Source organism: Thamnophis elegans, chromosome 12 (genome assembly GCF_009769535.1).
Source record: "Thamnophis elegans isolate rThaEle1 chromosome 12, rThaEle1.pri, whole genome shotgun sequence".
NCBI lineage: Eukaryota > Metazoa > Chordata > Lepidosauria > Squamata > Colubridae > Thamnophis > Thamnophis elegans.
Genome location: NC_045552.1, coordinates 54,862,328 through 54,885,509, shown reverse-complemented (window position 1 = coordinate 54,885,509; position 23,182 = coordinate 54,862,328). Strand labels below are relative to the sequence as shown.

The following is a 23,182-nucleotide window of genomic DNA, read 5'->3' as shown; positions in this document are numbered from 1 at the left end:
TGCTGAGAGCTTTTGCGACAGGGTTAGGGTAGATCAGCCTCCGGATTAACCATGGTTTAACGAATAAACCACCATAGGGAGGATTAACCATGGTTTAACGAATAAACCACCATAGGGAGGTTTCACACAACAGGTGTAAGACACAGGACCAGATTGGCAAGCCACAGGGCCGAGTTCAGCCATTCAACCACCTGCAGCTCATCTTCCACCTCCTCCACACCAGAAGCCAAGACCGACAGAGAGCAAAGCGGTGGCGGGATTCTTCCACAAATCTCCCGGCCTCCTTGACCATCATCTGCTGCCACCAGGACGGGAGTCAAGACGAGGCCACCCGGGGGCCTGGACCCCGGCCTCGGACTCCAGAGGACAGGCGCAGCTCCGTCTTTCCCTTGCCCGCTCCAACTCGCCGGGCTCCCGAGCCAGTCGGACGCCGAGTCCGAGACGGGTAAGGCAGAAAGCGAGGCGTCCCCCCCGCCCCGCCCTCGGGGAGGGCCAAGCGGGCCCGCCGTTCTTACCTTGGCCCTCATCTGGCCCGAGGTGGAGACTTTGCGGATGAGCCTGTGGGAGCCGCCCTCCTGCTCGCCTTCGCTGTCCGTGGACTCCTCGCCCGGGGCCAGCCGGTCCATCTCCAGCGAGACCACCGACTCGCGGCCCTTGCGCAGGAACAGCTCTCCCGGGGGGGCCAGCTTCTCGCCCATCCTCCGCTCGGGGAGACGCCGCGGTGCTCTGGAGGAGAGGCCGGGCGGGCGTCAGGCACGGGGCCCTCCGGAGCCGCTTCCTCTTTTGCCCCCTCCAGCCGTCCGGCTCCCCCTCCTCGCCGCCCCCGGCCCCCGGCCCAGCCACCCCCGGGAATGTGGCGCTGCGGGGCGAGAAAGCCGCCGCCGTTGTTCCCGGGCTCCCGCGCAGCCCCTCCGGCGGACAGGTGGTTGGCGGAGCGGGGGCGGCCCTGGCCCCTGCGTGGTCTGCGGGGCCGCTCTGCTCCGGCGGCCTCGACTTCGTAGCGGGCGACCTACCGCGGGAGAAGAAAAAGCCCGCTGGCTCGAGCCGAGGCAACGTCCGTCCGTCCGAGCCCTTCGGCGTCTCCGCAGCGCCGCGGGGAAGCGCGCGCGCGCCGCTTTCGGGCCTCGTCACCAGGCGCGGCTCCCCGGAGCCTCCGAAGCCCGGCGCTCCGGCACCGGCGCGGCACGTGTTGCTTCCTCGGCGCTTGGCGGCGGCCACAAGCTCTGCTTCCTCCCGCCAGCCGCCGCTGCAGTGCTCGCTGGTCCCGCCCGCCGCCGCCGCCGCTCAGCGCCCTCGCCCCGCCCCTCTCCCATCCCAAGCGGTCAAACGCCTTTTCAGCCCATGGAGGCACCCCGAGAAGCTGCTGCCGCCGCCCGGCCCCACATCGGGCGCCCCGGCCGTGGGGAGCTGGGGAAGCGACCCTCTTGTCCTCCGGAGGAAAAGGCCCGCGGAGGCTTCTCCGCCCCCTTCGCCGAATCAAGGAAGCTTGCAGACCCGAAGGGCTTTCCAGAGCGGCCCCCCCCCCCCGCTGCTCTCGGCCTGCTTGGTCGACCCAAAGGCGGCTGGTTGCGAGTCCTGCACTCGCAGGCGCCTGGCGGGAGGAGGCCACCCAAGAGACGGAGCCGCGGAGGTCGGGAATCCCGGAGAGGCCTTCGACGAGCTGCTGGCCTTCCTACCAAACCCTCAACCTCAGAACCGGGAGCCCAGCGAGACCCAAGCCGGGAGGCGAGGTTGGGTTTGGGGATAGCAATAATAGCAATAACAGTAGACTTATATACCGCTTCATAGGGCTTTCAGCCCTCTCTAAGCGGTTTACAGAGTCAGCATATTGCCCCCAACAACAATCCGGGTCCTCATTTTACCCACCTCGGAAGGATGGAAGGCTGAGTCAACCCTGAGCCGGTGAGATTTGAACCGCTGAACTGCTGATCTAGCAGTCAGCCTGCAGTGCTGCATTTAACCACTGCGCCACCTTGGCTCATGAAGCCCCGAGCACATTTTAGGCCGGCCCGACCTGCAGGGCCGCGCGCTGAGCTCCTGCTTTTGGGGGGGGGGGGCATAATGAGAATCCAGGGCTTAGTTAGATAAACTTGGTTTGCTAAACCAGCAGGCAATAACACGCATGACTGGAGGCAGAAAAGGGGTCCTGTTGGGGCTGGGCAACTCTGCCCTCCCCCCCCAGACATTGAACCAACCCACCCCCAGCTGCAGATTTTCACAAGAATATAATCACCCACAGAGAGCCCTGGATCCGGAGGGGGCAGCAGGCAGCACCCCCCAGTTGTCCTTGGCCCTTCTGGGCTGCTCTGCTGCATTGCACTCAAACCAGTTGGAAGGGAAGGCGCCCAACACTGGGAAGGGTAAGGCTGCCTCCCGCCCTTCTGCTCGTTCAGAGAGTTGGAGCTCCCTATTCTTCCCCCACCCCACCAGGTGCCCCAGTTCTACCTTCGGTGAGATGAACCTGCATCTCCCATAATCTCCAGCCAATCAAGAACTGTGTTCCCTCGAGCTCTAGCAGGTCAGCAAGTAGGGCTGGGGGCATTGTGGGAAATGGGCCCCTCTAGAAGCCGATCTATTCTGCAAGCAAGAAGCCGGAAGGGCAGCTAAGAACCCAGCCAAGGTGCCACTACAGCCTGGCCAAAGCCCCTTGCGTGCAGAAAGGGCCTGGGGCAAATGACCCTTGCCCTGAGGCTAGCACTGCTCAGGGAGGGGTCAGCACTAGTCCCCAAAGCAGCTATGAGAAGTGTTGGGGGTCTGCTCCAGCTTCAGGCAAGAGCCCACCCGCCCTGGCTTCCCCTCAGCTGCCACTTAATGGCCAAATGGATAGAGGCACAACTGTTCAATCTTTAAAGCCTGTTTGCCCACGCCCACCCCTCCCAACCAAGCTTCTTGCTGTGGTGAATGGCGAGGGAGCTGTCCCTGCCGGCCCAATTTCCCTTGGCGAGAGGGCGGGTGACCTGGGCAGAACTTGCTTGGACACTAAAGGGCAACCGTGTCATATTCATCAACGGCCGAGGGTCCAAAAACTCTGCCCTTGATGTGCTTCCGAGAGACCTTGAATTCCGCAGCTTCCACCAGCCAGCCTTGGGAGTGCTGCAATGCAACGCCATGCTCCGGTTCTTTTCTGCGACCTGCGACGAGGGCTGCAAGGCATTCTTCCCCCCTTTGGCCCAGGCAGCTTGGCCTCACTCTTCAGTCCTGTGCATGGACGTCTGCCCACGTTGCCAAGGCTGTTGCCTCTGTGAGTCGTCGGAAGCCTCGAGAGAGAGGAGTCCATCATGCAAAGGATTCGGTCCTAGAAATCTAGCCAGTTGCCCAGCCTGTGGTCAGAGAGGCTGCGTGGTGAGCTTCCTGCCTCTTCTCAAAGCAAGCGAATCCTGCCAAAATGCCAGCTGCTTTTCCCTTAGGAGTGGGAAGCCCCCTCCCCCACCTCATTTGCCTTATATACAAATAAAAACCACCTTCCCCCTTTCAGAGCAGGCTGGTGCTTCCCCCCCCCCACGGAACAGAAGCCACACAAGAGCTGGGGACCCAGTTAGCACCAGTTTAATGCAACACGTGATTCTGCCTTCCCCCCCCCCCCAATTCCCATAATTGCACCCGTAGCCAAGGCACAAGCTGCTGGAGGTGTCAAAACACCTTTGGAAACACAACTGAGGAGATCTTGCTGTGGAAATGTTGGACAGGAACCATAGGTTCTTTGGTGTGTAGGAAGCACAAAATAACAGCCGGCAACTCAAGCATTTAATCACATAGCAACATGCCTCCAGAGCTGGCACTTGGGTTCCACCTGCGCTGAGGAGGGGCTGCTTGGGCAGAGCAGCTGCTCAGAGCAAGCCAGGCAGGGAGAGGGGCAGAAATGGGCAGGGAACAACCTTCTTCCTACCAACAAGTACAGGGGAGATGCAGGTGGGAGACGGGGAAGAGGATGAGGAAGGGGAAGCTGGTAATCGCCAAGGTCCCCCACAGAGCTCCTTCCCACTTAACGCAGAGCCTGCGTTGGACAGCCAGAAGCTGGGCTTGGAGAGTCACTGGGCAAAGTGACCTCTTTTCAGCGCGCATAAATGCGCCATGCTTTTTACAGCCAACTCCCCGCAAAAGGCTTTGGTCTCAAGCAAGCCAGAAATACCTGCGGGGAGGGGAGGGAGAGCAGGCAGCAGGAGGTCAGGTTGGAGAAGACAGGGCGAATTCCCAAGATTTACCTGGGAAAAGCAGAAAGAGGGCTGACCTGCGATTTTGGCTGCTGGCTCCCCATCCAGCTTCCAAAACGGTGGACTCGCACCCACTCCCAGGGCCCTTCCAGGACCAGCAGAGGCTTAAGCAGAAGCCAAGAGCAATTCCCAAGGGGCCTGTTGGCGATTATGGACTGCCCTATCCGAGTACTTTTCCAGAAGGTGCCAATGGGCAAGCCCAGATTTCCCAAAAGAAGAACAAAGGCCGATTCAGCCCTTCAGAGGAAGGATGGCAAGTCCCTCCTTAGGAGCCCAAGGTGGGAAGCAATCAAAGGCCAAGTGGGCTGCCCCCCCCCCCCCCCCGGCTTCAGCTTGGCCACCTTGTCCCCTCCTGGAGCCTTCAGGAGCTGCCGCCCCAGCTTTAGAGGTTCAGAAGCTACTCCGGAAAAACCATGTCTCCCCCTTGGAGGGTTAGAGAGGAACAAGCCATCCTCCTTGTTGGGATCCCAGGCAGTGGGATTTTTCAGTCCTCTCCGGGCCCGGAATGCGATGGCAGCCTGGCCCGGCTCTTATTCCCCTTCCTCGAAGCGAGAACGGGTCAGGGTGAGTTGCAGGCAGCCCCGCATTGCAGAGGTTAAGCCAGGCAGACTTTGGCTTCCTGCACTGGGCCAAGGACAATGGAGAGGAAGAGGATGTGAGGGTCACAATAGCCATGGCAGGAGCCCAAGACATTCCTCTGCTGCGGAGACAGGAGAGGTTAGGAAGAGAAGCCCTTGTTATCCAGTCCCTCCGCCCCCCCAAGTTCTTGCCAGGGGATTTCAGCTTGAGGCCATGCTAGGAAGACGGAAGGGAGACCCTCGCCCAGGGCAGGGCTGTCTGGCCAGGGCCAAGGAGGAGAGCTGGTAACGGGGGCTGGATTGCCCGCTGATCCCGTGGATAAATTAAGGCAGCCAGCTCGTCGCTCCTGAGAAAGGCAGGCTTGGGGCAGATGCCTGCTGTCCCTCCACCATCGCTGGCTTAGGGCTCTGACCACACCCCACCGCAAAGCTTTCCCAGGCCTGATCCTCACCTGCTGCTGGGGGGCATTTCCCGTGCGATCTCCCTGCCAGAGTTTTGCCGCCGGACAGCAGCCACCTGAGCCCACTCAGGCCTGACCGCTCCCCTCCACGGGAAGACTGAAGCAGCAGCCTCAGGGCTTAGTTGGGATACACGGGCAGGACCCAACGAAGACGTGATGCCACTGGCTGGACTCCTTGGGCCCAGGCAGGACTCCCCGGAGAAGCCGCTGTGGACACATGGGCTCTGAAACAGCCCGTGCCATGCTCTCGGCCACCTGGCTCTTACCTGACCCAGGTATACTTGGAAAGAAACTCTTAACATAGCAACAGCAAAAAATAAATAACCTGCACGGGCAGAAAAGGCCCCTTTGAGGCTTGTAGGCACTTAAGGTGAACAGCGGGCGAGTCCCCGCAGTGGAGCTCAGAAAGTATTATGAGCGGGAGACTTTGTCGAGGCGAGGCTGCGTGGCCCCTGGAAAGGACGGGGTCTCCTCATCTGGCCAGCTGGGTGGTTTGTGGAGAGGCTGCCAGGACCCCTCCCTGCCTCCTTATTCCAGTGACGCAGGATTCCATCTTTTCTTGATCCTAACTGCAGGGGGCCACGAAGGCATGTGGGCGACCCCTTCTTCCTTGGCCAGAGAAGGCAGGGGGCAGACGCAGTTCTTTGGCAAAAGGCACCGTCTCTTTCCATTTGCAGCCAGCCCTCCAGCCAGGGGGATCCCGGTTCCTCTAGGGCTTCCGGGGCCTCCGAGGCAGGCTCTCCCAGAGACAACGCAGCTGTTCCTCGCCCAGCTTCACCTTATCGTCCAGCTGCCGCTGCTGGATCGCCAGGGCGGACTTCATGCGCACAAAGTGCTGGTAGTCTTGCAGTTGCTCGGGCGCCAGGCAGCGCGAGACGCTGGCAGAGACGAGCTGCTCCCGCTGAGCCACGTGCTCCTGCAGCTCCTTGGCATCCTCCAGCTGTGCTGTCAGCTGCCGCTTCTTCTCCAGGAGGGCCATCTTTGGGCAGGGGGCGGGCAGGGGAGAGGAGGAGGAGGAGAGAGACCTGGTCAGTACTGGCCATACCTGGAACCTCCTCAGGGAAGGAGCCCCAGGCTGGCTGCAGAGCCCAGGGCTGGATCTAAGAAACAGCACTGGAGTTCCTGCCAGGGCAGGAGGAGGGTGCCCGAGGGGGGAGGGGGGGGGAGAAACTGGCTGCACTGCAAACTCCTTTCCAGGACTGGCACTGCCAAGGCCCCAGGGAAACAGTGCTGTGCAGGCCAGAATGGTACCCTTTGATGAATAGGAAGGCCAGCACTGTGGAAATGCCTAAAGGAAGAGTGGCATAGAGGCCTTTCTGGATGGAGCACCATCTTGTGCCCAGCAGACCAGGAGCAAGACGCCGCCATTGTTTGGGCCTGGTGGTGTCCCCAGCACACATAGCTGGAGTGGCAACAGGGAGCAATGGAGGACCCAAGGCAGCTCAGCTCTGCCAGGGCGGGCCAGCCCGTGGCATGACAAAACCGCGCTCGACTAAAGCGCGCCCGATTAAACCGCGTCGCTGACGTCATCAACAGGGCGACAACAGCGAGCGCGGAGAAAGAAGGGCGCTTTAAATAGCGCTTTGAAAGCAAGCCGATTCAAGTTAAGGTAAGGGTTAGGTTTAGGGTTAGGTTTAGGGTTAGGTTTAGGGTTAAGTTTAGGGTTAGGTTAAGGGTTAGGTTTAGGGTTAGGTTTAGGATTAGGTTTAGGGGGGTTAGGTTTAGGTTTAGGGGTTAATTTTAGGTTTAGCGTTTACAGCGTGCTTCTGTCTCCGCGCTGTTGTCGCCCTGTGATGACGTCAGCTACGCGGTTTCGTCGAGCGCGCTTTCGTCGAACGCGGTTTTGTGGTGGAACCGGGCCAGCCAGCCTGCCTCTGCTGTACCGTCAGCAGCCTGCCCAGCAGCCAGCCCCCACCGCCACCCCCTTGAGTACCCACCATCTCCTCCTCCTCCTCTTCCTCGTCCTCCGCATTCAGGCCACTGAGGGCGTTCTCCACTCGGGCCAGCCTCCCGGACAGCGAGAGCAACAGGTTGACCACCTTGTCCAAGTCGCCAATGACAAGCCGGAACTTCTCCAGTTCATGGGGCTTGCAGGCGCCCTTGATGTAATTCTCCACCTCTCTGCCAAGGGCCGCGTTGGCGCTCAGGTCGTCCTGCAGGCTCTGCTGGGCCTCCTGCAGCACCTCCAGCTTCCGCCCGATGCTCTCGATCAGCTGCACCTACAGAGCCAGGAGGAGTCAAGGAGATCGCAAGGGTGTGTGTGTGTGTGTGTGTGTGTGTGTGTGTGTGTGTTTGCGGGGGAGATACGGTCCCTGTTAAAGGCTGTCGGCCCAGCTGTGACTTCTTTTTACCAAAAGCTTTTTTTATTTTTCCTTTCAAATTCATTCTTAAATATACATTCTTATAATTGCTGTTTAACATTTGTTAATTCCTATCATTTTTCCGCCTGTGTATTTACATTTTTGTACTTTATTTCTCCTCTCCCTGATTTAATAATGTGTCATCTGAGTTATTTGTTTTGAGCATTGTTCCTTTCTCTTTCTATTTGTATCTTTTTTTCAAGCCAATCACAAAATCGCCCCCCCCCCCCCGTGTCCTGTAAGTACACTGGTTCCTCTTTGTCCTTTATTCTCAATGTCAACCTATTCGTTTCTGCACAATCTAATATCTTCTTTATTACCTCCCCTTCTGATGGGATTTGAGCAATAGCAATAGCAGTTAGACTTATATACCGCTTCACAGGGCTTTCAGCCCTCTCTAAGTGGTTTACAGAGTCAGCATATCGCCCCCAACAACAATCTGGGTCCTCATTTCACCCACCTCGGAAGGATGGAAGGCTGAGTCAACCTTGAGCCGGTGAGATTAGAACCGCTGAACTGCAGATAACAGTCAGCTGAAGTGGCCTGCGCCACCTCGGATTTTGTCTGCTTTCCAATTTTGTGCAAATGCAATTCTAGCTGCTGTTATTATTTGTACAATCAGATATGAGTATATTTCTTTAGTATATTTCTCTGGTAGAATACCCAATAAGAATATCTCTGGCTTACGTTCTATGGGCTGATGTATCATTTTCTCGAACCATGATTGTCCAGCTGGGACTTTGCAGATGCTCCCCCAAGACCACCAGCTCCTGGTGCCCACCTGGAGCCCAGGACCCCCCCCCTAGCCAATGCCCTGCAACTTTGTTAGCCTTGAGCCGGGCTCAGGCCTTGGACTCTCAGGTGAGCGATCTGCAGGTGGCAGCAAGTGGTTGGGCTGGGTGGGAGGAAGCTCACCTTCTTCTGAGCCAGGTCCTGGTCCAGCTCCTCTTCTGGAGAGGGTGCAGCCAACTCAGAGCGGTTCTTCATTTGGTTCAGCAGCTCAGCTTTCCCCGCCGACAGGTTGAGGTAAGTCAGGCAGGAGGGGGAAGCTCCCCCGCCAGTGGCGGACTGGGGAGACTTCTGCTGCCTGCACAAAAGAGCGCATGGTTGGGTACAGGTTGGGAAGAGGTCTTATATCGGGGGGAGGGGACAACATCCCTGTAAGGAAATGGAGGCTCCAGCAGCCCAGTTGCATCAGTGTTGTAATATAATTCCTTGTGTAGGTGTGGGTCACCCATGGCCCAGTGCATAATGGGGCATGCGCGGCCACACTGAACCACATAGGGAAAAAAAACTCCTAAAGAACATAACATCCTTATAGTACTCCATAACATCCTAATATCCTGATAGTGCATAACAAAACATCCTGACCAGGATTTGACCATATATAGACAGAACTACCCTGAGCAGTAGATTAGAAATTGTAGTTTTACAGGCTGTCTTAAATCACATGCTATTGCTCCTCCTGCCTTTGTCCTATCTCAATAAAAGGGGCTCCCAGACCCCCAATCTGGGTCGCTCCATCCCGAGAAAGCTCGTGTCCGTGTCTTTTCTCCACATTGGCCTCATGGACGAACCACGGGAACATCGCACATCAGCCCATGTAATTCCTCTCATTGCTCCAGGGCAACAACTTCCCTGCTTGCTCCCTCCCCCAATTTTCTAACCCCAGCTACCTGTGAGGAGGCTGATCCTTGGGGCCAGGATCTCCCAAGGCGTGACCCGTCAAAAGGGCGAACGACAAAACCGCGCCCGACTAAACCGCGTCGCTGACGTCATCAACGCGGCGACAACAGCCAGCGCGGAGAAAGAAGGGCGCTTTAAATAGCGCGTTGAAAGAAAGCCGATTCAACTTAAGGTAAGGGTTAGGTTAAGGGTTAGGTTTAGGTTAAGGGTTAGGGTTAGATTTAGGGTTAGGTTAAGGGTTAGGGTTAGGTTTAGGATTAGGTTTAGGGTTAGGGGTTAAGTTTAGGTTTAGGGTTAGGGGTTAAGTTTAGGTTTAGGGTTTACAGCGTGCTTCTGTCTCCGCGCTGTTGTCGCCCTGTTGATGACATCAGCGACGCGGTTTAGTCGGGCGCGGTTTTGTCGTTCGCCCTTTTGTCGGTGAACCCTCCCAAGGGACCTAGGTGAAAGAAGAGGGTTCCGGACTCAGCTCTCCCCAAGCCCAGTTCAGTGCTGCAGCCGGGCTGGCTCTCCTGTGACTTGCCCTTCTGGCTGGCACTGACGCCTCTGCGTGTGACTCCCTCCCACCCACCCCAATCTGCAAAACCTGACGGAGGCCTACCTTTCAGGGCAGCTGGGACCCCTCCCCAGCATTGACCAGTCCTGCCTTGGCCAGAGCGGGCAGCTACTTTCAGCAAAGAGGTCGCCCATCACCTCGGCTGCTGAGCGGAGTCCGAAACCAGAGCTCAGCACTCCAGCCAGAGAGCGGTCCTTGCCCGCCACGTCTCTCATCAGCTCCTCCGAATTCAGGCGCGAGGGAGGGGGCCCTGATCTGTGACACTCCCCTGCAGCATCCTGGGACACAGGCGGGCCCTGTTGGGGTTCTGGTGGGCACAGAATGTGTAAGTCAGCAGTGCTGCCCTCGAAACAGGCCCCATGCTGTGCCCCAAAGGGAAGGGACTCACGCCAGGTAAGGGGCTGCTCTGAGGGGCTGCCGGTTGGCGTCTCCTGCTCCTCGACCTGGGGAGGATCCTCAGCAGCTGCCCCCTCCGAGGAACTGGCCGTCCTGTAAGCACAAAACCAACCCATCCTTTGTTAACCAACCGTTCCCTTGGCAGGCAGAGCTGGAGGGCGGCCGATTTCTACACAGGACTTTTGCACCCTTCTCTGCCTGAAAGGGAAGAGGAGGGACAGGGAGCGCCTTCTCATTGGCACGGCTGCCACAGCCCCCCTTTCTTGCCCTCCCTCTGCCTCAAGCGGGCATAGACACTGGTGTCTGTGCAGGAAGGGCCCAGCTTCCTGGGGACGCCCCGTTCCATCCTTCTGGGACCCAGGATAGTGGAAACCAATGGAAGACCACTTGCCTGGATGGGACACTCCGGTCACTCGTCTCAGCCATCAGCCACTCCCGGGTCCTGGGTGGCGACCCGTGGCAGTAATAGTGGGGGTTGTCTTGCTCAGGGAGGGAAGGAGTGGCAACGGGTCCTGCACCGGGCAGCCGCGGGCACTGCAGTTGTGCTCTGTTGGGCCACAGCTGCTCCCCAGGGAGGCTCTGAGAACGCTGCCTGGCCGCTTCGAAACCAGGCTGGCCCGGGGCCCAAGGCTCCTCCACATGATGGGGCCGGCAGGCTTGGGCAGGGAGAAGCTGTTGGTGTGAAGCCCGGGCTGGGCGGTATTTCTCCCAGTTGGGTGGGGGAGGGCGCGGAGGTGGGGGCCCCCTTCTCCTGGCTTGGCAGGTTGGTGACTTTGGTGCCGTCTCCTGCGCCTCGGCCAAGGGGGCTTCTCGCCACTCCCTCGCAGAGACCCTGGCAGGTTCGGTGCAGAGGTGGCTCTCCGAATAGGCCCTTTCGCGCAAGGGGGGTTTGTGAGGTTCGCCGAGCCCCCCTTCCCAGCCCCCCTTCTCCACGACCCACTTTGGCTGCTCGCAGTCCCAGGGGAGGCTGTGCGTGGATGGGGCCCGGCAGAAAGAGGGCCCAGCCGGTTCGGTGCGCTCGAAGCAGGTCCAGAAGGGGCTGACCCTGGTGAAGGCTACCTTGTGCGGCAGGAGCTGACTGGAAAAAAAGAGGAAGGGGCTGCAGACATGTGCGTGGGTGGGGGCTGACTCCTCCCACCCTCCGTGGGCAGGGGCTGCTCATTGAGGCCCCCTTGCTCTCTGAGGAGGGAACAAGGGTCTCTTAACTGTTGGGGTCCACTAATTCTGCCCAAGGACATTCGTTTCCCTTGGTCAGACAGAAGCGGATTAATAGCAGCCAAGCTGGGGACAAGTTGGCTCCCGCACCCCAGGCAGCCGCTTCTGAAAGGCAAGTGCCCAGTTGGTTTCCTTCCCCCACCAAGCAGGCCTGTGCTGGCCAACAGGGGAGACTGACCAGGATGACCAGCGGCTCTCTCCCAGGAGATGTGCCCTGCCTGCTATGTTGGGAAGGGTCATCCGCCTCTCAGGCCCTTCATGTGGGGGTGAGGGAAGCAGGCACAGATCAGTGCCTCCCTCCCTTCACTGTTAATGAGAGGCGCTCTCCCTCCCTCCCTCCCTCCCTCCCTCCCTCTCTCTCTCTCTCTCTCACACACACACACACAAAGAGCAGGCAGCCCAGAATGCCACCCCAGAGGTTTCTTTAGGGGTAACCCCGCTTCTTTTCTCCCTGGCAAATCCTTACCTCCCAGTGTGGCTGCTTGCTCTGCTCACGGCTGGGGGCTCCCATTCATCTGGGGGAAATTCCTAGGAGAGGAGAGTAAGGGGAGGGGATGGAAGAGGCCAGGAAGCCCCTTGACCTCCTGCCCTCCTGGCCTGGGCAAAGGGGAAGAATCCGGGCAGGCTGTGAAAGCCCATCCCGGCAGCTGTGCTCCCCTCCCCATCCCCGAATGATGGGACGGGAAGATCCGACTTACCCCCTGAAAAGGCTTCCTTCCATGCCAGGGACCCCCGTCCTCCACCAGCTTCTGCTGACCCGGGAAACAGCACTCACTGCGGCAGCTCCAGGAACAAGGGTGGCAATGGTGGGCATGGTGGCTGGGTGGCGGCATTGGCATGCTCCTCGAGCGCAGCATGGCGCATTCCTCCTGAAAGCTGTAAGCGCAGGCCTCCCGGACAGCGCACGAGCACGGGAGAGCCCACCAGTGCTCCGTCTCCACTCCGGGTCGAGCCAGGGACTTGCAGAGCCTCAGAACCTCCGGCTGGAAGTCCTGGTAGACGGGAGGCGAAGGTGGGCAACGGTAGGATTGGTCCAGGGAGTGACGCTGGAAGGTCCCGTGTTCGGCGCTTCCTGGCTTCTCTGCCTCGGGGCTCCGTCTGCCCTCCAGCCTGCCCTGGAGCGAACCATATGGCCTGGCGGGCAGAGGGTGGCTCGTCTCCTCAAAGAACCTCCGCCGGTCGGCAAAAGGCAAGAGGCCGTCTTCCTCCAAGGGCAGCTGTGCGGACGGCCCCGGCTCGGACTCCTGAGGCTGGAGCTTGTGCTCCGGGGACCAGCGCCAGCGGCCGCCTCCCCACCCCCCTGCACGGGCCGCCGGCAGAGGCTTCTCCTTGGGTGTCCTCTGGGGGCTGCTTGGAGCTCTCTCCTCCCCAAACACGCTCAGCTCAGAGCCCCACCGCTTGGGGACCCCAGCTGGCAGCCCAGAGGAGCCCAGGGGCCTTCCCTCCCCTAGGGGAGGGGGAGAAGGGGCAGGGACTGCGGTGTGAGCGGGGGACTCCTCTGCTTGTGGGGCAGGCTCCTCTTCACACCCTGGCCCCCCGGGCCCTCTGGCCTTCTGCAGCTGGGCTTTCCGCCACTGGATCTCATTCCGCAGGTTGGTGGCGAAGCGGTCACTGCGCCGGCGGCTGTGTGCAGAGCGATGCTGGCCCTTCTGGGCAGCTGGGAGGCTCCTTTCAGCCTCCGGCAAAGGATCTACGCAGGAGGCTGCCTGGAGGTCTCGCCGGGAGGTGCTGCCATTGCCAAACGCTGGCAGTGACGGGGAACCAGCCCGGGTCGGGAGGGTGTTGTTGGGCCTCCCCAGTGCCGTGCAAGGGCCCCGTGGGGAAGGGGACCCCTCTTCTGCAGTTGGGGGGGAATCCAGCTCTTCTGCCGGCTCCCAGGGCTTCTGGCCACAGGGCTCCGGAGTCTGCGGGTCCTTCTGCTCCTTGTGCAGTGGAGACACAGTCCAGCGAGGAGCCTTCTGGCCACGGGAGACCTCCAAGGCCTGCAGCTGGGCCACCAGCAGGTGTTCTGGGATGCTGTGGCGATGGCCGAAGGGCCCGCCCAAGGCAGCCTTCCAGGACGAAGGAGGCTCTGCACAGTTATTCAGCTCCACCTCGTGGCCCTTCCTTCCGGGGGGCTCTCTGGGGCTCTCAGCCAAAGACGAGGGGGAGGTTTGTGGGCTCCTCTTCATCCCAAGGTGAGGCTCTGTGTGGGAGCTGAGCAGGTAGTACTGGTCAGGGAATGGAGAGTCCTTCAGGGGGCCTGTGGTGGCCAATGCTCCCCCGGGCCCATGGGCATCTCGGCCAGGGGAGCAGAGGGAGATGTCCGAGTTCCACCGATTCTCGGGACACAAACCACCTGCGTGGGTCGGGGCTCTTGGGTCTTCCAGCGGGGAGTTACACGCACGCAGACTGTCTTGTCTCACAGGCGGGTGGGGAGGGGCAGCGGCTGTTCTGGCCGGGCGAGGAAGAGAGCCCGACTGGACGCTGGAGGACAATCGGACCCCAGGGCCCGCAGGCTCTCCTCCTGTCTGCAGGTAGCGAGGCTCCGGCAGCTGGCCGGTCTGGGCGCCGTCCACGGAGCCGGCCTCCTCCGGTCGCAGCGCAGAGTCGGAGGTGCTGGAGCTGGCCGAGAAGGAGCTGTAGGCAGAGTCCCGCTTGCTCTGGTCCATGGCCTGGTCAATGGGGGACAGGCTGCCCTCATAGTAGGTCTGGCCGGCCGGGTCCAGACTTTCCATGCTCCCCAGGGAGCTGTTCTTTTCCGTGGTGCAGTGGGGAGAGAGGGGGTTCCACGGCAAAGGCAGGTCACTGTGGGCGGAAAGAAAGAGGAGGCCCCCACGTCACAGGGGCAGGGTAGCCCTGCCTGGTGCCCCAACGCCCTCAGACCCATGGCTGCTTTCTTGATGGTGCAGCAGCAGCCCTTTCCACTGGCTCTCCACCCCCGCACCCCCCCAGACTGTCACGACTTCCCTCGACCCTCTGCCCCTCCCTCTCAGGGCCTCCAGCCCCTTTTGCTCCCTGCCTGGATGTGGGAAGGGAGCGTCCCTGCCTGGATGTGGGAAGGGAGCGTCCCACCATCCACTGGGGCTCAGGCCAAGGAGGGCCACTTGAGGAGCCACCAAGGGCCCAGACTCTCCTGCCTGCCACTGAGGAGCAGCAGCAGCACCAGCGATGGCATCCTGGGCACGTCGGAATCCAAGCCTTCCCAGGGCTCCAGAGGAACCCTCCTCGTCCATCCGCTGGCAGGCTGTGGCTCCCGCTGGAGAGCCGGTGCCAACCGGGAGACAGGATGGGCTGTGGGTTCCGCACCACAAAGAACCCATCCAGTGGTGAAATGCAATTATTTTTACTACCGGTTCTGTGGGCGTGGCTTGGTGGCCGTGGCAGGGGAAGGATATTGCAAAATCTCCATTCCCACCCACTCTGGGACCAGCTAGAGGTGGCATTTGCCGGTTCTCTGAACTACTCAAAATTTCCGCTATTGGTTCTCTGAACTACTCAAAATTTCCGCTACCGGTTCTCCGAAGTACTCAAAATTTCCGCTACCGGTTCTCTGAACTACTCAAAATTTCCGCTATTGGTTCTCCGAACTACTCAAAATTTCTGCTACTGGTTCTCTGAACTACGCATAATTTCCACTACCGGTTCTCTGAACTACTCATAATTTCTGCTACCGGTTCTCCGAACTACTCATAATTTCCGCTACCGGTTCTCCAAACTACTCAAAATTTCCACAACCGGTTCTCCAAACTACTCATAATTTCCGCTACCGGTTCTCTGAACTACTCATAATTTCCGCTACCGGTTCTCTGAACGACTCAAAATTTCCGCTACAGGCTCTCCGAACTACTCAAAATTTCCGCTACTGGTTCTCTGAACGACTCATAATTTCCGCTACCAGTTCTCCGAACTACTCAAAATTTCCGCTACTGGTTCTCCAGAGCCTGTCAGAACCTGCTGGATTTCACCCCTGAATCCATCTCAATCTGGGAGGAGCGGCTCCTCCAAAGGATAAGTCCTGCCCAGGCTCCTCGAGCTAAAGGCCCTGCCTGCCATCCCGCATTTCAGAGAGATTTGGCATCTCCTCCTGCCCGCTTGGCAAGGAGCTGAAGCCAGCGCTCCTCTGGAGTATTTCTAGCGCTGGGCCGTAGGGAGGCTGCCTGGGGATGTTACCTAGTTTGGGTAATGAAATGTCTGCAAGGAAACAGCCACGCCTTACTGGCAGCCTGCGTGGTGCTGGGCCAGCCCCTTCCTGAGGGGACAAAAGGCAGTCCAAGGTCTCCCGGGGAAATGGTGCCCGGTCGACTCCTGTGCTCAGGAACGCTCAGGACAGGCACAATGGTGCCCACTGCAGCCAGAGCTCTGGGAAGGAGCCAGCTGGCCAGAGAAGAGCTGCTAAGGCTGCCCCACAAGCTGAGAGGCCTTTGGAGCTGGGTGGTCTCATCCGGGACCCTTCCTCTCTTTCCAGCCGGGGCACGAAAGCCAGGTGGGCCAACGGAGGCTGGTCGCCGCCTGCCTGCAGCCCCAATGGATCCGGCTGCGCTCTCTCAGCCCAAGGGGATGCCCAAGGGAAAGCCAGCTGTGCCCCCGAGAAGGGCCCCTTTTGCCCTCTGATGGAGAGGTCCCGCAGGGGCCCAAGTAACCCTCCCCCCCGAGCCCCCTCGCCCTTCTTTCCTCTGGCGCTCACCTCGTCTCGCAGCCCAAGTGCCAGGAGAGACTCAGGGGGTCAGCAGGAAAGGTCATGGCGGTGCCATCGGTCCGGACTTCGGAGAGCTTGGCCAGATGCCATGAGTGGGGCCTGATGGTGGGCACGTTCCTCCTTTGAGGCAAAGCAAAAGGAAAGTGTGAGGGGCAGGGTGAGCCCAGTGGGGTACGACACGTGCTGGGTGAAGCCCGCTGCCCCTCTGCCCTGTGACCAAGGGGGCCCTTCCCCTCTTCCCAAGCCTCTCCTGGGCTCATCAAACCCCGAGCCTTTTCCTTCCCAGCCCCACCCAGCTGAAGGGCTGCCCCCCTTCCTGAAGGACTAGCTGCGCTGTGCAGCGGAGGAGGCAAGGCGGAGACCGTGCCCCATACCACCAAAGCGTCTGGCTGCCACCCGCTTCCACCTCCCCCACCAGTTCCTGCCAGCCGAGCCGAAGGCCATTAACGGAAGCCACTTGGGGACGCTCAGGGGGGAACCTAGGGGCCCGTTGTGGGTTGGTGCCACCGAGGCTGGCAAAGCAGGGCCGGCCTGTGGGAAGAACCCCCTGAGGCAGGACAGAGTGGCGGAGGAGGGCAGGGGAAGGCCTCCCCCCGCCTGGCCTGGACACACTAATCGTGTCATCAATCCAGCAGCTACCAAAGGAGACCCCATAGAGGGGCATCAGCAGGAGCCGTGTGCCCCCGTCTGCTGTCCACCCAGAAGCTGACTTCCACGCCCTGGGGGGGGGGGGACATCCAGGCTTTTCATTGCCATCGCTCCCCCCCCACCAACCCCCCCACCAAACCGTGCACAATCAGACATGGAAAGCAGAGCGCCTCCCCCTCCCCTCCTCTGAAAGTTCAATAACACACCTGTCCTGGGCAACTCTTTCGGAGGTCTGCTTGGCAAGGCAGCTGTGCCCAGGATCCAGCTCAGCCCAGCCCAACCGGCCATGGCAGGCAGCTGAGGGGGACTGGAAGTGGCCGGCCCAGCAGGGAGGGCTTCCTCCCTCCTCCAGGCTCCTGGAGCCAGTTCCCATCCTCACCTCCTCCCAAGCCAGGAAGCGGTGAGGAAGTGATGTCCAAGCAGATAATTTTGCTGGCAGCAACAATATCAGAAGCCGAGACCCCCCAGGGAAGGGGCTTCCTGTCTCTTGGAGCGGCCCCTTCCCTCCCCTCAAGGCAGGGATGGTGGGGGGGGGGGAAGGAAGCCTCTCTTCCTCGGGGCTCCGATCCCCTGGGCCACCTGCCTCCTACGAGAGAAGTGGGTGGGGTGGGGGGGTCTCCCGGGTGGGGAGGGCAAGCGCCTTGCCTGTCCTGGCGCCTGGCCAGGCAGGAGGAGAGGGGGAATTCCAGAAAGCCTCTTGCCGAAAGCTCCCAGCTGAGCTTCAGGACTGGCCCCCCTCCCCCCCCCACACCCACAGGAAGTGGCTGGGACAAAGTACAGGAAAGATGAGATCATTGCCAGCTCATTTTAAGGGCAAAGATGAAGCAGGAGACGCTGTGGGCCCATAGGCACAACCCCCTTCAGCCCCACTGCAAAAGGACAAGGAGCTCTTCCAGTGAATTTTACAAATAGCAGCCTGGAGGGGTGCCAATAGAGACTCCCCCACCCATGCTCCACTGCAAGACAGACCAGTTATTCTGGGGTGGGGGGGGAGGAGAAGGGCCCTCCATGATGCTCAGGCCCACAACTATCAGGTTTTCTGGCTCTCCCCCCCAAAAGAAGAAACCTTCCTGACTCTGGAATCCCAAACCGATCCAGAACTACAGGGAGAGGTTGTGGGGCAGGCAGGGGCTCAATCTACTGCAGCCTCCCGCCCTTCCCGGGGCCCACTTTCCCCGGGCCAGCCCCACTCCCACAAAAAAAAGGGGGCTGCATACAAGCCACCTGGCCTTCAGCCTGGAGTAGCCTAAAGGGCATCTGATCAGGACCCACTGAAACCCCAGAAGGGGATCTCGGCTCTTCGTCCTTCCAAGACAAGCCCTGTACCCACAGTGACCGGGCCACTCCAGTGACAGGAAGACTGGGTCCGGGAAGGGGTGGGGAGAGATAGGGGGAAGGCAGGAGAGGAACAGAGGAGGAATCTAACAGTTCTTTTAAAAAAAGCCATCTCTGCTCAAGGCAAAAAGTGCTTCGCACGGGCTTTGCCAACTCAAATTGGTGTGCAGTCCCGAATTCCTGCCACAGGATGGCAGCTGCAGCCAAACTCATGGCGCTACAGGCACATACCCAGGTCTCTTGCACACACACACACACACACACACAGACACATACCAAGATGGAAATCTGTGGAAGCAGCAGGGCCTTGAAGACTGGATTGCAGCCCAACCACCTCTTTTGCTGTGGCGAGAACAGCGCCCCCCCGCCGCCCCAGAGGAAAGCCATGCGCCACACAGGAAGAGCTCTTTCCTGGCAGGAGAGGCCAGTGTGGGCAGTATCCTCCTGATGTGTGTGTGGGGGTGTGCGTGTTTTGTTCTCACCTCCGGATGATCATCTTGAGCGTGCGGTAGGAGCCCTTGATCAGGATGAGGGCTTCCTGCCGAGAGCCGTAGAGCGGAGTGCCATTGATGTTCACCAGCTCATCGCCGGAGCGCATCTTCTGCGAGAGGGCCGCCTTCCCCCCATCCTCCACCTGGAAGGGTAAGAGACAAGGCGGGAAGGGTCACCTGTGAGCCACCACAGGGAGCAGCTGGCAGCAAAAACATCTAAGCAACAGCAATCAGCTCTCGCTCGCCAGTAGAGGGGGGGTTGCTGCAGTCCCCTCATGCAGGTGGGGAGAAGGGTCCCCCCACTCACCAAATGAGGCAGCAGCTGGAAGATCCTCTCCTGCAGGATCAGCTCCCACAAAGAGTGGCTTGAGAGTTGGTGCCCCGAGACCAAACCGAGGCAGAGGCGCAACCAGAGAGAGAGAGGGAGGGATGGGCAGCCCTTCCCTGCTAGTCACACGGTCTGCAGAGAAAGGGCAGGGGCTCCCTGTCGTCTGACTGAAGAAGAGCCAGTTGTGCTGGCCAAAACACGCGGGGGGAGCCCACGAGGCCTGGGCACATGGCTGGGAAAGAGCCACGCCCAGTGGCCGGGAGGAGGTAGGCTCCTCATAGAGCTCTTGTGCCAGCTTCTGGCACAAGTGGCTGGCCAGTCTCAGAGATGGGCCACGGGAAGGGACCTCCAAGAGGTCCCAGGCTGAAGCCTTCTGCCTTGGGTGCACCCGAGACTTCTAGCAGGGAAGGTTTTCAGAGGGTCTAGGCGCCCACCACCCTCTCATATCTGAGAAGCCCTGGGAATCCCAGTTAGGAAGCTGGACTGGTTCTTCGAAAAGCAAAGCGTGGAGACCTGTTTGTGGGAGGGGCTTCTCTTCTCGTCTCTGGACCCGAGGTGGCGCAGTGGTTAGGATGCAGTACTGCAGGCCACTTCAGCTGACTGTTATCTGCAGTTCAGCGGTTCAAATCTCACCGGCTCAAGGTTGACTCAGCCTTCCATCCTTCCGAGGTGGGTGAAATGAGGACCCAGACTGTGGGGGCGATATGCTGACTCTGTAAACCGCTTAGAGAGGGCTGAAAGCCCTATGAAGCGGTAAATAAGTCTAACTGCTATTGCTATTGCTATTCATTCCTCCTGGGGGCTTTACCTCCCACCTGAAGCCAGGCGGTTGCCGTTCCAGCAGACAGCTGAAGCCTGATGTTTGTCCCACACAACTCTGGGAATCCAAAATAATATTTAGCTTCTCTGCACAGACGGAGGAAATTTGCCTTGCCCTCCCGCACGGGGACATCAAGAGAGGAAATGGGAATCCTCAGAGGGGGCGGATAAGAGCCCACTTCCTTATTCCTCCCTTCCTCTCTTGCAGCCCGAAGGCCTGCCCGCCTCCTCTCCCTCCAGCCTCCTCCCGCAAAGGCCAGCGTTGGTCAGGGAGCTCAGCTGGAGAGGCCTGCCCTGGCTCTGGACCTCAAGGAAGCTGAGAGAGAGGCAGCCTTGAGTCCAGTGGGAGTTTGCCTGCACAAAGCATTCCTTGTTCCTTGCTCAGGATTTTGCCAGACAGAAGAAAGTGTCACTATTCCCTGGTTGTTGGGAATCAGACCTAGCGGGAGTATTCTTTGCCTGGGGAAGCAAGCAAGTGAGTCCTGGCTACCACAAAGGCCTCCACTCCAGACTGGTCAGCCCTCTGGGGCTGGAAAAAGCCTTCGGGCCAGACCTCTGGACCCAAGTGAGGCTAAAGCCATACGCTACAACAGGACGGCTGCAACGTCGCCCAGGCGTTGCAGAGGAGTGAGCATAAACATGCCAGGGCAGAGCGTAGGCACTGGTGGATGCCAGCCATCCGTGCAGAGCAGCCCCCGGGTTGGCACAGGGACGGGAAGAGAACGTGGAGAGGAAGCAGGCTTCGTGGACTCCCAGGCAGAAAAGTTCTTGGTCTGGAGCCCCTGCAGGATCCCTTACCACCCATAAAGCCCTTCATGGTAGTGGATCTGGATACTTGAGAGACCGCCTCCTGCCAATCACCTCCTCGCGACCCATTAGATCACATAGATTAGGCCTCCTCCGAGTTCCATCTGCCGGTCAGTGTCGACTGGCAACTACGCGGAGGAGAGCCTTCTCGGTAGTAGCTCCGACCCTTTGGAACGATCTCCCCGTGGAGATTCGCACCCTCACCACCCTCCAGACCTTCCGCACAGCCCTTAAAATCTGGCTATCCCGTCAGGCCTGGGGTTAAAGAATGTAACTCACCCCCACCCGAATGGTATGAATGTTGTGTTCTATTTTTAATTATGTATTGTCCTTATGTGTTATTGTCTGTATCCCCCCCCCCCTTTGAGTTGTAAGCCGCCCTGAGTCCCCCCAGGGAAAAGGGCAGCCTATAAATAAATTTTCAAATACTCAAATACTCAAATACCCTTCCCAGGAGGGTTGGGGCAGCCGGGGGCTCAGGAAAGGCTCCTGACAGACGAAAGGGACCCTGACACAGCTCCCCCCCCCCAAAGCTGATCCTAGTTTTTCCCCAGAACCTCCCAACCCAGGGGAGCCACTCAGCTGGCTGTCAGGAACTCCAGCCCTGCCGGCACTCAAGGGTAGTTAATCATTCATTCGCTGCCTCGGGGATGTTACTGCTCGGCACCGGCTTTGGGGCTCCCTCCGGGGGAAGCCCGGCAGGCGGCTCCGCTGCCTTTCCTTGGGGAAACACGCCCCCCCAAAGAGGCTCCTGGGGAATTCCCGCTTGGGGGGAGGATGGCAGCCGCCACGAAGAACCGCCCCCCACTCCAGCGCCGCTTCCCCCCGACTGGGCGGCCGGGGACCCGCGCCTCCTCCGCCCTAAGGTGGGCCTGGGACGCGCCAGCCCCGCCAGGCCTCGCCTGGCCCCCGGCTTTTCGCTGCGCCCTACAGGGAGGCGGCCCGGGCATCCCTCCTCTCGGGAGAGCCCCGCGTCGGACGCCGCCACCCACTCCTGCTCTGCCCACTGGCCCCCCGAAGGCCAAACGGGGTCCTTCGTGCCCAGGAGCCCCGCAGTAACTGGCCAACCGTGGAGTGGGGGGGGAGCCGTCGGCGTTCTCCCGACGGGGAAGGGGGGGCTCCTCGGAGCGGCGCCCAGAAGCGCCGTAAAGTTCTGGCCGAGCCCAGCCGCCGCCCCCCCACGCCCCCCTGGCCCCGTGCTTTGCTCCAGCCCCGCCGGAGGCGGAGGAGGCGGGGAGGGCACGTGGCGGGCCGCCGGGGGAGGGCGAGCGACGCCCAGGCAGCGAGGGGGGAGAGGCGGCTGGGCGGGAAGGCGGGCTCCAGGCAGGCAGGCAGGCAGGCAGACAAAGAGCGGCGGCTCGCGCCGGACCTTCCCCGCGCAGGCAGCGGCGCGGCGGGGCGGAGGGGAGCCGGCGGCCCGGGACTCACCTTGGAGACGATGAGCGGCTCGCCGTGCTCCAGCCCGCCCCGCAGGGTGAAACCCCAGGGCGCCCCGCCAGCCAGCTGCACGTGCAGGTACTGGAAGGAGACCAGGAGGCGGCTCGCCAGCTTGGCCTGCTGCGGGGACGGCTCGGGCTGGAGTTGTCCCGACGGCCGCTCCATGGCACCAATCCCCGGGCCCGGGCCCGACCATCGACGGGACGCGCCTGGCTCTGCCTGCTTGGAGGGCGGACCGGCAGGCGCCCCCGGTGGGCGTGTCGCGGGCGAGCGGAGGCGCCCGGCCGGCCCGGCCTGGCCCGGATCCTGCAACGCCCCGGCCGAGGCGCGCCCCCAGCAGCGCAGCCGCCCCGCCTCCTCCGCTGCTTTGGCGCGCGGACTCCTGCGCTGGGCGGGGGTGGGGTGGGGGAGCCCGAGCCGGCCCGGTTTCAACGAGCTCCCAGCGGGCGGCTCCTCGCCTCCCTGCACGCCGAAGAAGCGGAGCAGGGAGGCCTTGGGACGGGAGCAGAGGAGCCTGGCTTGAGGATGGAGCTGTGCCCACCGAGCCGATCCCCTCTGCCCCCTCCCGTGCCCAATAGGGCTTTTTCAAGCGCCCCAAGGCCGAGGGAGGAAGTTGGCCCTCCGGATCCAGGCCGACATTACTCTGCCCTCTTTAAGTGCACCTACCTCCAAGTAGTTGGCATGGTTTGCTGGTGCAGGAGAGCTCCCTGGGTTGGCGCTGAGCGCTCGAAACTGGTTTTGCCACCCAGTCTGCCCCTCAGTTGCAGCGCTGCCAACTTCCTTTCAGGAGAAGGAGTCGCATTTGGGCATCCCCAGAAGGCTCCTTTGTTCTCAACTGCTCCAGAGGAGGTGCCACCCCTTGGCTCTGAGAACACCACAGCCCCGGGGCATTGGCGAGCAGGGAATGCCTCCACATTGGTGTGGAGGAGGAGGAAATATGCTGTCAATTGCAAAGTCTCCATTAGCCTTCAGTGCAAGAGGGCCTAAGTGGGTGGGGGGCAGTGCTTTGGAGTGGCAAGGCAGAGGCAACAGCCCCTCTTCTGGGGCCTTGGGCAGTGCCCAGATTGGCTCCATCTCTCCGTCCTGGAGTTGCTTCCTACAAGCCTCAGGCGCCGTTTGTGTACAATCTCAACATGCATGGTAAAATATATATATATATTTTCATTTTCATAACATATA

The 23,182-nt window shown here is 60.4% G+C and overlaps 2 protein-coding genes across 5 annotated transcripts in view; both read right to left on the bottom strand.

Annotated features, from left to right (window-relative positions):
* Positions 1-1,217, bottom strand: part of DGKK (diacylglycerol kinase kappa) — a 32,756-nt gene extending 31,539 nt beyond the window's left edge. For all 3 annotated transcript variants that reach the window (XM_032228122.1, XM_032228123.1, XM_032228124.1), the window contains exons 1-2: positions 1,014-1,217; positions 516-726 (exon numbers count right to left, since the gene is read on the bottom strand). In XM_032228122.1, coding sequence (XP_032084013.1) covers positions 516-698 — 183 coding nt within the window. In that variant the 5' untranslated portion in view covers positions 699-726; positions 1,014-1,217. The remainder of the gene's footprint in view (positions 1-515; positions 727-1,013) is intronic.
* A 3,614-nt stretch (positions 1,218-4,831) lies between these two features.
* SHROOM4 (shroom family member 4) lies at positions 4,832-23,182 on the bottom strand. Of its 2 annotated transcripts, XM_032227815.1 has the most exons (11): positions 21,995-23,182; positions 18,604-18,755; positions 16,127-16,258; positions 12,159-14,247; positions 11,927-11,988; positions 10,637-11,323; positions 10,238-10,338; positions 9,895-10,156; positions 8,526-8,697; positions 7,188-7,469; positions 4,832-6,229 (listed from the first exon to the last, which is right to left on the bottom strand). In XM_032227815.1, the coding sequence occupies exons 1-11, from the start codon at positions 22,166-22,168 to the stop codon at positions 5,960-5,962; spliced, it is 4,383 nt and encodes a 1,460-aa protein (XP_032083706.1). In that variant the 5' UTR covers positions 22,169-23,182; the 3' UTR covers positions 4,832-5,959. The 2 variants fall into 2 exon arrangements, with proteins under 2 accessions (XP_032083706.1, XP_032083707.1); XM_032227816.1 differs by lacking the exons at positions 18,604-18,755; positions 21,995-23,182 and adding an exon at positions 16,993-17,174.

Coding starts and splice junctions, on each gene's coding strand:
- SHROOM4 (XM_032227815.1), bottom strand. CDS start 22,168: ATGGAGCGGCCGTCGGGACAACTCCAGCCCGAGCCGTCCCCGCAGCAG. Junction 18,756..21,994: donor AGCCGCTCATCGTCTCCAAG/GTGAGTCCCGGG, acceptor TTACCCTTCCAG/GTGGAGGATGGGGGGAAGGC. Junction 10,157..10,237: donor AGAGCAGCCCCTTACCTGGC/GTGAGTCCCTTC, acceptor TGTGCCCACCAG/AACCCCAACAGGGCCCGCCT.